At 32.9% G+C, this 13,372-nt stretch overlaps 1 protein-coding gene and 1 non-coding gene across 4 annotated transcripts in view; both read left to right on the top strand.

Annotated features, from left to right (window-relative positions):
• The window catches only part of LOC106135551 (diuretic hormone class 2), a 58,983-nt gene extending 48,197 nt beyond the window's left edge, over positions 1 to 10,786 (top strand). For 2 of the 3 annotated variants that reach the window (XM_013335909.2, XM_013335901.2), the window contains exons 2-5: positions 6,456 to 6,539; positions 6,962 to 7,066; positions 7,663 to 7,683; positions 9,189 to 10,786. In XM_013335909.2, the coding sequence (XP_013191363.1) occupies positions 6,457 to 6,539; positions 6,962 to 7,066; positions 7,663 to 7,683; positions 9,189 to 9,318 (339 nt within the window). In that variant the 5' untranslated portion in view covers position 6,456 and the 3' untranslated portion in view covers positions 9,319 to 10,786. The remainder of the gene's footprint in view (positions 1 to 6,455; positions 6,540 to 6,961; positions 7,067 to 7,662; positions 7,684 to 9,188) is intronic. The other variant, XM_060945419.1, reaches the window with a different exon arrangement.
• Positions 10,787 to 12,694: 1,908 nt separating this feature from the next.
• Trnae-uuc (transfer RNA glutamic acid (anticodon UUC)) lies at positions 12,695 to 12,766 on the top strand. The gene has a single exon. It is a non-coding gene; the product is annotated as a tRNA-Glu (tRNA).
• Positions 12,767 to 13,372: the final 606 nt, after the last annotated feature.

A 13,372-nucleotide genomic window follows, 5' to 3' on the forward strand; every position in this document is an offset into this window, starting at 1 on the left:
CCGGACAGCAACCTTTTTTGCGTTTCATAAAATTAATGATATGAGATTGTATCAGCTTCTTTTCGCATCAAATGTTGAACCACATAATTCTCTTATCAATAAACTTGATTTCTGGTTGCGATTCACTGTCATGAAAATTTTCAGTCTTTGTCACTTAAATTTTAGATTCAAGGATTTTTTATTTTTTCCATCGTTTGTGGTTAATTTCCATGTGCGATAAGTTAATGTTTTTTTAACAATGTCATATTAATTGTTGCATACCCAAAACTCGTGTCCTTTCATGCTCGTAATAACAATATAATAATGTTACAAGTTGTTGAAATTCCCTCGTTCTCCTTGAAACAAGTCACACGACTCCTTTGTACGTAGTCTTTAACTTTACAAAGAACATTTGAATGTGGTTATGTACTCGTTACAACAATTCTGTTCATATTCATTATAAAATCATACAAATCATTTCCCATTTAATACTTTGATAATCAAATGATTTGAAAAATGAAGCTAAATATGTATATGGAAAAGATTCGAAGAAAATCCAAAAGGCTTTCTATAATGGGATGGATTAAACTCTTCCTTATTTTGAATAAAGGTAGGTATGACTTTTCTAATGGAATCTCAGTAATATATAACATAACATGACAGACAGACTGATACATGACATAAAATTTTACAGCACTTGTATCTATTTTAGTATTGTAGAATTAGAAGTTACTGTAGGAGTTACCTAAACTTAACTTGAAACATTATACTCAAATAACATCATTGGAATAAAGTAATAAAATAACTAATTCCTAAACTATAATTATTAAACATTTTACAAATACAAATCATCAAAAGATAATTTTGAAATCACGCTTCATTCCCTTAGGGGTAGGCACAGACATAACAATCAATAAAGTATTTTAAATTATAAAAGTAAACTACCAGTTGTAAGATTGAATGTTCAGAGGCTATAACACATTTCTAAACAAAAGTACTAAAGAATATATAAAATGTTTATTAAAAAAATGTAGAAACTTCAAGCTTGATCTCCACATTCAAATAGAAATAGTAAATTTCACTTTTTATACGTAACCATATCGTGTCATCCGTTCTTATCGGCCCTACTTCTCAACATTGATCCCTTATTTGTAAACGCCGAATTTCCTGCAAACATCCTGCTTTTGTGATCAGGAATTTTGTGATTCTTTTGCCCACTGTTTTTGTTATAATATGTTGACGACAAATTCCTGTTTTTCAACAAAAAGGTCCTGATAGGCAACTAAGGAAGTTTTATTGATTCTGATTTTCATTACTGTACTGGACAAAGACGGCATTATTTTCGCTCCTTTTCTTCAATAATTGTTTCAAAACTCAAGAGTCCTTAAAGCTTTAATTGTTTAAATAAATGTATCATCACTTACATGCTGTTAAAACGAAAATTATTGGACATTTTTGCATTTGGTTGATTACTTGAAAACATGCCTCGTGAATTTTACAAAAGTATATACAATAATTTTAAGCGTCCTAAGTTATTGATTACAACATTGACAGTGACAAATAGTAATTGTCTTATTCCACTTTGCTGCAAACCAAAAATTCAAAATTTCAAAATCAAAATTCAAAATTTTTTATTCATTATTATAGGATACTATTATATCGCTTAATAATTGTCGTATGGTTTAACAACTTGGTTGACGTCAAATAAATTACTTAAAAACTAAGTTTACTGCCGCTTCCAAGGCGTCTGCCGCTTCCAAACCACACAATAACAGACTTCTGCTACTAATTCATAAATTAAATACCTACTAGACTTACGTATTTATCTAATACTTTAACATTATCACTTTTTTAAAGTACTTTAACTATGTTTAAGTTATTTTCGTCAACATTTGCCTTTTCTTGGATTTATTCGTATGATTTTCATGTCAATATTCTCTTTTCAAAGTTAAACTTACATAACTCGGCTTTGGACTGTGCCAGTGCAGGAGCATTTAGACAGCATCTTGCATTAGGTAAGAGTAAAACGATTTACCTCTAGTTAATTCTAAATGGCCTCTATTTCTCGAAGTTCTTTAAAATCAAATTTCCAGCAAAGTGGGAGTTGGTAAAACTATTTTCTTTCATTTGCGATGATTGTCCCTTATCAATATGATTTAAAAGTTTATTTGAATATGGAAAAGTACATAGTAAAAAAAATATACAGAAAATTAAAACTGAAAGAGAGGTAAAAATATTTGAAAATTTCAACGGTGTAGACCAAGTATCGTTTTATCCTTTTATCTCGGTTATAACATGATATCACGTTACAACAGTGCCATCGAAAACAGGAAAGGTTAGAGAAAAGATTGGGTAAATAAATTTGTAAAATGATATCTCGGCGTATAGTTTCCACTGTTCTGTAAAGGCATGTATGCTATTTTAACCTTCACTTATCTTAAAAATTCTTTTTCTTCGTTACTTCTTATTTCACTGTTAATATGAGATAGTTAGCCAGTTTAACTTAACTATATAAGTTACTCTTTTATCACACGTCATTCATAATAAAAAAGCTTTTATACATTACTGGTAATAAATGCTAAGATATATCTCATAAACATTAACTGAGACCTAATTTTAAACATACCGATATTTTTTTTTACTAAGTCTCCACTGCTACGAGATTTCCAGACAAGAAATGTCTTACTCTAAATTACGGGTAAAATTTATATGATACTTGTTTAAACTTACTTTCAATTAAGTATTAAAGCAAGTAGTTCAAACGAGCCTCCACTATCCGCTTTTCAATAGCGGTGAGCACAGCTCAAGCGAAGTGATCCGATTGCGGCCGGCTACAGCTCAATATGGCTTGCTTGTTTATCATGTAAATATTCAACACTGCATTCATTTGAATAACTTATGAAAAATTATATGGTCCACCGTTTAATCTGTACTAATATTATAAAGCTGAAGAGTTTGTTTGTTTGTTTGAACGCGCTAATCTCAAGAACTACTGGTTCTAATTTACTCGTAAAAATTCTTTTTGTGTTGAATACCTAGACCATTTATCGAGGAAGGCGTGAGACTATATAACATCACGCTATTACTTTAAGGAGCGAAGAAATAATGGAAAATGTAAAAAAGAAATGGGGAAAATTATTCATCCTTGACGGCTTTAATGATGTCCAAAATAACTATTCCACGCGGACGAAGTCGCGGGCGCAGCTTCTCATTGATATTTATAAAACTCTTTATACTTAGTAATTGACAGACGACGTAAAACCGAAACTCGAAACATCCTTCTGATGAAAAAAAATAGGATCACTCCGTCTCTTTCCAATGTATGTCGTAAACGGCGACTAAGGGATAGGCTTATAAACTTGGAATTTTTCATTTAGGCGATAGGTTAGCAACCTGTCACTATTTGAATTTCAATTCTGTCATTTAGCCAACCAGCTGAACGTGGCCTTACAGTTTTTCAAGACTGTTGGCGTGTTTATATGAATGAATGAATCCTCCTGGTTATAGTTCAGGTTGCATGAACTACAGCCTCACATCTCCAAAGAGTTGCCCAGGGTCTGCCATGATACTAAATTTGGTATGGATTCTACCTGACGCAATTTTTGTTTTACATTTGTGGAACTACGGACACCACCTAAATATAAAAAGATAAAATTACGATAAAAAAAAATAGAAAATATTGAAATATGTGCGGTTTATATGGTGTGACTTGTGATATTCAGACAGACAGACAAAATGCGTAATCTTTCTTATGAAAAGATTATACGAAAGGCAGGGAAACATTAACTCTTGAATAACTTATACTTTAGTATGATATTTTTCCTGTTGATCCATAAATCCGTTAAAAATTGAACATTATTTGCTTCTGCAATCAAGTACTTACTTTTGACCTTATACATACATATGGTCACGTCTATATCCCTTGCGGGGTAGACAGAGCCAGTGGCCTTGAAAGGCGGACAGGCCACGTGTAGCAGTTTGGCTTAATGATTGAATTGAGATTCAATTAGTGACAGGTTGCTAGCCCATCGCCTATCAGAAGAATTCCAAGTTTGAAAGCCTATCCCTTCATCGCCATTTACGACATCCTGGGAAAAAGATGGAGCAGTCCTATTTTTTTTTCTCTTCGTGCCCGGAACCACACGGCACTTGACCTTATAAGCATACATAATTAGTAATAGTCTTCTGGTTGTCCCGTTTGGGACCTGGAATAATTCAACACTATATATGTAAGTACAGTACGTACATAAATGACATATGACTTATGATTTATTTCATATTTCATATTTCTAACATACCTAACTGGTAAAATTCTTGTTACAGAACAGAAAATCAAACCGAGATAATTAATTTGTTGGTTTTTCCAAGAAAACGTGTGTGAAAACAATGATTTTCCCGTGAAAGTAAACGTTAAACTTGAGTCTCTCAAAATAATATACTTTTACGACCGACGGAAATTTTGGAACTCTAAATTCAACTAGGTTATATATTTAGTGAAATACTACATACAACCACTTCGTTTCTCGCATACTACAAAAAAGGTCGTGTAAACATATTAACTAAAGGGTTTACAATTTACATAGGGCTGCTATATGTCGTTTAGCAACAACATTGGAGGTTGTAATACACCGATGTAACGTCACTGTAGTTTTACGATCGAATTTTATGGTTGATTTATGTGCGCATAGTATTAATCTCATATTCTGAGTTATTTGGCTAAAGATAGATTTATACATATATACATACATACATACATATGGTCACGTCTATATCCCTTGCGGGGTAGACAGAGCCAACAGTCTTGAAAAGACTGAATGGCCACGTTCAGCTCTTTGGCTTAATGATAGAATTGAGATTCAAATAGTGACAGGCTACTAACCCAACGCCTAAAAAAGAATCCCAAGTTTGTAAGCCTATCCCTTAGTCGCCTTTTACGACATCCATGGGAAAGAGATGGAGTGGTCCTATTCTTTTTTGTGTTGGTGCCGGGAACCACAGGGCATACATATATATCTATGGGAATGTCCAATATCTGAGAACATTATCGTACTTTGTGAATATAATCCCCGTTTAAACTCTTAGGTAAAAGTGGACTTTGTCCTCTTCACTAATTTGCCGACCAAGACGAATGCCAAAATAAAAATCAATGATTTTAGAACAATACATAATATAAAGTCTCTGTGTGTATGTATGCGCTTGTCTCGGAAGAATTGGACGGATTTTGTTCCTGTTTGAAATGTTGGAAGCTTTCTGAGGAAGGTTTATATCTATAAATAATAATAACAAAACCCAAGTGCCTTGCCTTATTATTATGAAACAAGCATAATAACAAAAAACACAGCAGTGGTTTGATGCCAAATTAGACTGCTCAGGTTTATAAACTTGGCGAAACGATTCTTCTTGCAATGGGCTGGCAACCTGTCATTATTTGGATTCTATCATAAGCCGAGCAGCTGAACGTGGCCTATAAGTCTTTTCAAGACCACATCAGTAACTATTGCTGTGGTCGATCTGACGAATTTTTTTTATATTTATGACAGAACCCCAACGTATCCAATTTCATCCAGCCAATCCAGACACAGACCCAAATCAATGTGGACGGTATTAAACTTGACAATATTCTTATTGAAATAAGGGTACATGTCATGTGTAATTGCTACTGGATATCTTTGGGATTTTGATCGAATTATAAATGAAACCATAGATTGACGTAATACTCCTGAATCAAAAGGCTGTCCACATTTTTATTATGATATTAGAATAAAAACATTCAGTTATTTAACCATTTATAATTAAGCAGATAAAGTCTATATCCAACAGCAATAAAAAAATCACGAAAATCACGAGAAGTTAAAAATATATATCTGAAAGAGAGCCTCTGTCCAGTAGTAGACTCTTCGCATCTATGATAAGATTACATCTAAGAGTAAATAATTAACTAATGCAAAATTAAAAAAAAAGTATAACAAACAAAAGAGGATAAACTATTTTTGAAAAACGCTTGTAAACATACTTCATGATGGACCTACGATCCCATATAAGCCTCTCAAAAATCCCGGGTGTTAGACCCGTGACTCAGTAAAGAAAAAACAAAATCGTATAGTACTAGTATTGGTTTTATTCGAGTTTTCGAACAAGGCTCTTACGATTGCGTTGAAATTTCAAACATATGTAGGTTCAAACGGCGGCTAAATATTTGCATCCAAAATCATTTTCCCTACCAAAATAAATAAATAAATAAATATAAACAGAACAAATCACACAGGTTTGAGTTAGACTCGAAGTAAGTATGAGACTGGTGTTACGTGATACTACTCAATGATACTATATTTTACAATAAATACTTAAAAAGATAATCGTCCAAGATTCAGGCCAATCAGAAAAAATCTTTTCATATCATGCCGTAAATTTAACTACAATAATTTCAATTCGCGAATCATCAAATTACAAATAAAGCAATAACAATTTTGTTTCAGCATGGTGCGAGCAAGTTGTCTGCTGGCATGCTGCGTGCTCATCGCCCTTCTCCTGGTCGTCCCTGCGGCGGCCTTCCCCAGGTAGTGGTACCTTATTCTTCTTCTAATTGTCAATTTATTTTATTAATTTACATTTAACTTTTTCCCGAAGCCATGACCGTGTTCATCCAATATTCCCATTCCCAATATATCAACATTTCCTTCACGTAGAACTTGCTTTTTTGGACGTTAGATATGAAATAAAATTGGTCAGCGGTTTAGCCGTAAAAGCTTAACAGATGATAACGGTTGAAATACTTGAACTAAGTTGAAGCATTTAGAATTTAAATAGGTATATTTACAGATTGAATGCTCTTCGATCCTGATGTAAATGAATTTTGGGAAAAAGATTAACATCTCTTCTCCTTTCATCTTTCCACTCCCAGCTACCCGCATTTTGTTTTTGCGTTCATAAAGCTTTCCATTTAAATTTTCTAAATTTTTAATATGGACTCAATGATTTCCAGTCCCAGTAACTACTACCGCGACGATGTCCAATACGAGCCCGAAGAGATAATGGACATGCTGAACCGACTCGGAAACCTCATCCAGATCGAACGCAAAATGGAAAAGTAAGAGTCTTCTTTTATTTCCATCATATCCCTTTTTTGAACTCGCGAATTCGGATCTTTATCGTTTTTCAATAACACGTACTCGTAAATTAAAATCGATTTAGCCTTTTCATGCATTTAAAAAATTATCAGACGTTTTAAAATATAGTAAAAATATAATTTGAAAAGAGCTTTCTAGTTGTAATAATTCGTGTGTTGTATCACCTATACGTACCACAATAGACATTTGATGACATAGAATATTTTTACTTCGAAAAAATTATCTTGCAAAACTTTTCTAACATAACCAAATTAAACATACTCAAATGCTCTCTAAAGACTGTTAAACTTTCGAAATCTTAAAATTATTTATTTAGAAAACAATTTTTTTTATTCAACGACAATCTGGCATGTTTAAATATTTTCTGTTTTAAAATGCACAAAAATGCACGTTCCCTTTAAATTAACACAATAAATAAGTTTATGAAAGTTTTTAAATTTTTTGTGTAAATTATTTTTAAATTTCAATGTTTTTTTTTCATATCCTTAAGTAGATTAATGAATCGGTGTGATGTTTTCACTATTTTATTTATGTCTAAAAATTTATCTCTTTTCAGCTTTAAAGATGACATTACTAGGTATGTTATGGTCGTTATTTCACATGTAGAATGTAGTGCATAGCTTTTTTATGAAATATCTTAATAATTGTAAAATTCTATCAAACTGGCTTAGCTAAGACTTTGAGCTGTTGCCTATGTACATTAGGGTATTAACTTAGCAAGTCTTAATTCGGCCATTACCTCAGGTATGTTTGAGTACATTCTTTTAGCAGCTTAGCTAAGATCTTATATTATTAGATCTAGGAAGCGTAAGTTGAAGTACAAGAAATCCTTATTAGTTACGCCGATAAAGTGCCTAGGTGAATTGAATCGAGAGTAGATACTTCTCTTCATATGATAATTGAGTTCTATTTTTTATGTATTTATAGATTATTATAGAATCTATGCAAAAATTTTTATTTAGTAAAGAAGAATTTTTATTTTCTTTAACTTTTTTATAACGAACCTTTGTTCGTATGAAAAAGTTAAAGATTTTTGGTATCTTATCTAGATCTTTATCTATAAAATGTTTGTTAGTCACAATAATACCCATTAAATCACTATTAATTCCTAGAACATTATTAAGTTGAGAATATCAGTCAATGTTAATGACGAGTATATTTCTCATAAATAATACCCCAGGAGTCTTGGCTCGTTTATTTTATGCAGATTGGGAAAGTTCCTCGTCTTTTATGTCATGTTTTTAAAGAGTTCCTACATATTAATCAGCGGAATTTCATATGGCTTTGATGTAATGCATGACTTGGACGCTTTAGCATACCGCTTCGCATTATTTACTGATTAAGTCTTGAAAATGATGGTCAATGTTTTAGCTGATTTATAGCACTTAGATAAAAAGAGAATTTGTAAATATGTAGATATAGTACACGGTTGCGCGTCGTGGTCGCCTAAATTTTAGTGTACCTACGCTGAAGTACATAAGTATTATTAAAATTACACATTATTTTTTAATTATGATAACGATTTTCACCTCTCTTCATGTTTAATTCAAATTAATTATTCTGTAATTTCCTTATATCCTTAAAAACTCATCAAAAAGTACAAAAAAAAACAAGTTGGCTTTATATATACATGTTGCGCATTCTCTGGAGAGAAACCCGGGGTCCAGCTACCCCAACTTAAGGGTGGATAAGTCAGGTAATTACACTAAGCAAGCCCCGTCTTAACTACACGACCTTTTCAACAATCTATCTACACAACTTGGATCGTGGCAACACATTCAGTTAACTGAAATATGTAGTTTTCCCCACAATGTCTTCTCCATTATAAGAGCAGCGATTAGTTTGACTTAAACATAACTCTCAAAAGTCTACTTTAACAATGGCGCGTTGCATTTCAACAACAACATCAACATCGTTGTTAACGTACGGTCAACCGCGTCAAAACTTGAGAGTACTCTATCTCGTTACAATAGGGGCGAGTTCGCAATAAATTTGGGAAACTCGCTTAGCTGACTGTGCTTCTATAGCGAGTATCAAAACAGTGTAGTAACATGTGATCATAAGTTTTTCTGAAAATTCCAGCGAGAAGCGTGCCCTAGACCTTGGACTGAGCCGTGGATACTCCGGCGCGCTCCAAGCCAAGCACCTGATGGGCCTGGCTGCTGCCAACTACGCCGGTGGACCTGGGAGGAGGCGTAGGGACGCCCACTAAGCCCAAAAGGCGAAACTTTCCTTCTATGGGATATGTTTTTTGTAGTGCACAATTTTTTTTTTTTACAAAGCAATGGTGCTTTTTTTTTACTTTATATCTTCATTGGCACGATGTAGGTGTTTTTAACCAGCTTGATTAAGGCAATTTCTTATCTCCCATCTGTCTCGCGAACTCGAAAGTTAACCAATAAGAAAGAAAAAGAAAGATTACATTTATGCCATGTCAAAATAGAAGAGAAAGAGCATTCTATTAGTTTAAGTGATGTTCCTAATTTATTATCAGTATTCATTATCTAGTCTACAATTCAAAATCCTACTAGTATAGATACAATCTAATTTAATATTTTTAGTTTGTGCTATAATAAGGTCTATTTTATAACATACTTATCTTAGTTGTAATCCGAGCCAAAAATTAATATTTTTTGTTGCACTATTTAAAGGTACCTAATTTATTATCAAAATAATTTATTTACATTGGAGTTTTAACTAATATGTAGGTAGTAATATATATTTTTATTTTAACAAACAAAATATAGTATCTTTTTGATGATAGTGCCCTACGAAATTTCTTTTGGCTCGAATTTAGATATATTCTACGGTAGTTAATGATCCTAATTATTTACTTAAAATGTATTTTTATGCTTACACTGGTAGACACTGGGCGCGAATTGATATTTGGTTCATAAGTGTACTCGTACAATGGGGCGCAAAGTATAGAATACATTCGAATCGTAAAAGTATATTGTAGACTTTCTTTGTGGCTACACCTTTACTTTTGTTCTTCGGAATTTGCTTAACACATTTATTATTAATAACCATATTTTATTCACGTCATTCAATTAGTTTATTTATTTATAATTGTTAAAGCTATTTAATATTATCTTTTGACCAATCAAAATTTGTGCACTCAAAGACAGACTATCCTATCTAGACTATATATCTACAATATCTATAGATATCGGCTTAAGATTAGACGCCTTTAGCTCTTTTGTTCCATGCTGCAAAGCAATATTTTCCATCTGCTGTAACTACTGGTGTATCATATCATTTGTAGGAAATAATATGATTTTTTGCATAAAATATTACCTTATAAATTCAAAATTTATTTTCTAAATTGACTGATTTTGTTGGACAACTGTTGACTGAGACACCAATTATATGGTTATCGAAAAATTTCAATATTTATGTAGTATCAAAAATGTTGACTTACTTAGCAGTATTTTATGACACAAAGTGTTATATTTCCTAAAAGAAATCTATTGCAAGTTTAAAAACGCTTAAAATTTTAATGTAAATTAGATATTCTACTTGTAAGACAGCTTTTCTTTTATACCTTCATAAATCTTAATAGATCAGTGTTACTATTCCTAAAAATGTATGTGGCAAAATTATCTAGTCAATAGTAAATTAAGTGATAAATACCTCCTGTCTAGAGTTTATTGTTAAAAATAAAGAGATATTCATATTTATTCAGCGTTTTTTTATCACACATACACACTAAGTCTACTGGGTAAAACAATAGGAGAAAGAGTCACAAAACTACTTAGCTGGATGGCTACATACATACATACATATGGTCACGTCTATATCCCTTGCGGGGTAGACAGAGCCAATAGTCTTGAAAAGACTGAATGGCCACGTTCAGCTATTTGGCTTAATGATAGAATTGAGATTCAAATAGTGACAGGTTGCTAGCCCATCGCCTAAAAAGAATCCCAAGTTTGTAAGCCTATCCCTTAGTCGCCTTTTACGACATCCATGGGAAAGAGATGGAGTGGTCCTATTATTTTTTGTATTGGTGCCGGGAACCACACAGCACTGCTGGATGGCTCAATATCTTAATCATGGAAGTGACATTCAGAGATAGGGAGGAATTGCTTAAATTCAAGTTTTACCTTGAGTTTCTTATTAAAGGTTCTAATCTAGACAAAATTCTTTCTATATCGCGACATGACGTACCTAAGTTTTTCATAAAATCAAGATGAAGCTGGAATGCATCTTTTTCTAGCTTAGTGCTTTGCAGCTAATAGAAAAAATTGTGAAATCATTTTGATATTAGTATATATAATCACATCTACATCCCTTGCGGGGTAGACAGAGCCAACAGTCTCGAAAAAACTGATATAGTGGCATATCAGTTTTTTCGAGACTGTTTTTCAGCTGTTTGAACCTGAAAATGAAACGTTTTATAAATACATTAAGTTATTTCAAATACATATTTACATATAAGTAGGTCGAATAATTTAGAGGAGAGCTGTTAGGAATACTTATATACAGACACTCTTTTTGAAGGCCTAAATCTAGCCTATAGGAAGTTTAAAAAACTTACTCTATCTCATAATGGAGCATTTTATTAATACAATATTCAACATGCAAACTTACTTATACAATATTTAGCAAAGATGTCGGTTCTGCTCCATAAACGTCTCGCTACAAAAGTACAGTCAACAGCTGAAAAATATGACACCCTGTTTTACAAAACAAAACTATGGTTTTGGTTCTCAATTGGTTATCAAGTTTATTTGTAGGTTCTTACGTCAAATTTTGATGATGTCCATGGCTAACTAGCAAAAGTAAACCCTAATCGTCTTATTATAGGGTCCATGGCGACCGCCCACGGCCACCACGTCTGGACTGGGTGACCACACTGACCGATAGATAATAATGAGAAATTATTCTTGTTATAATTAGGTACGAGTATGAATAGGAAAATGACAAATGGTCTGTGAATGTGTGGGCTTATTTCAAACAGAAACTATTGCAATGAATTTGAAACAAAGCAGCGGGCAAAACTCTGACAAAACTCTCTTTTCCTACCCATCAGGTGGCACAGCCGGCACTGTAAAATGTTTCCCATAAAATAATAAAGTATTTATCTATGTAACCTACCGTTCTTATTTGGTATCGTTCTTATTTATAAGGATAAAAATTTTATTATAGCAAAAAATTATTATTACCATGGAAGATTCCATGGTAATAATTTTTCGCTATTAAAGCACCGCCGTATTTGATAATTTACTCTACAAAACAAATTTTTGCAAAGCGCCATCTATGCATTTTAGTATGAACTATTTTATATGGCGTTGTAGCGACATCTATACAGTAATGCTGAACTAATAAAATTAAAAGACTGCCAGTCGTGAAGGTATTTATTATGTGACTTAATAATACTTAGATGGCAGCACTAAAAACTGCACTGAACGTATAATAATCTGTTGTAAAAAGAAATATTTCCAAGTTTATGTATAAAAAAGTACATACCTACTTATTAAATATTTAAATTTACTCTAACAAAATATAATTATGATTATTGCCATGGAAATACAATTCTGTTAGGAGATAAGGTTTTAAACATTAATTTTGACATTCTACGTATCTCCCGTATGGTCTAGTGGCTAGGATACCTGGCTTTCACCCAGGAGGCTCGGGTTCGATTCCCGGTACGGGAAACCGTTTTTATTCATTTGTTTGTCTCATTATACTATTCTGTTGTTGATGATGTTTTATTCATTCGTGTCGCCCCCGTTCTTTCAAATCCAGTGGAAGTGATATTATTTTGACGTCCAAAACTGGCATTTATTCTCAACGTTTCCAAAAACAATAGAGCAGTGGTAGGCCTCATACAGAATTTCCGAGACAGAAGCTGAACGTGGCCTTTCAGTCATTTCTAGACTGTTGACTCTGTTTTCCCCGCTAGAGATATAAATGTGATTATATGTATGTTTAAATTTCCGTTCTCGTGGGAATTTCGGGAAATCTCTTTAAGTGCACCCCTAGACCGCTGGGCCGGCGGTGTTAGTCTTTTTCCTGTAAGAATCAAATGTGTGTGGAGCGAAAAATAACCTAATGTATCTGTGAGAGAAAAGCTTTAGACTCTGCCTACACCTCCGGGAAAGAGACGTGATTATATTTTATGTATGTTCATACAAAGGTCTACTTAAATTGGTGCCTGAATAGAGGGGAGAATGTGTATTCACATGAGTGGTTTTAAATTTTTTCGAGATGACCGAACATAAATAAGTTTTATATTTAGAACGGCTATTATTATCCCCCTT

The sequence above is a fragment of the Amyelois transitella genome, chromosome 8 (assembly GCF_032362555.1).
Source record: "Amyelois transitella isolate CPQ chromosome 8, ilAmyTran1.1, whole genome shotgun sequence".
NCBI lineage: Eukaryota > Metazoa > Arthropoda > Insecta > Lepidoptera > Pyralidae > Amyelois > Amyelois transitella.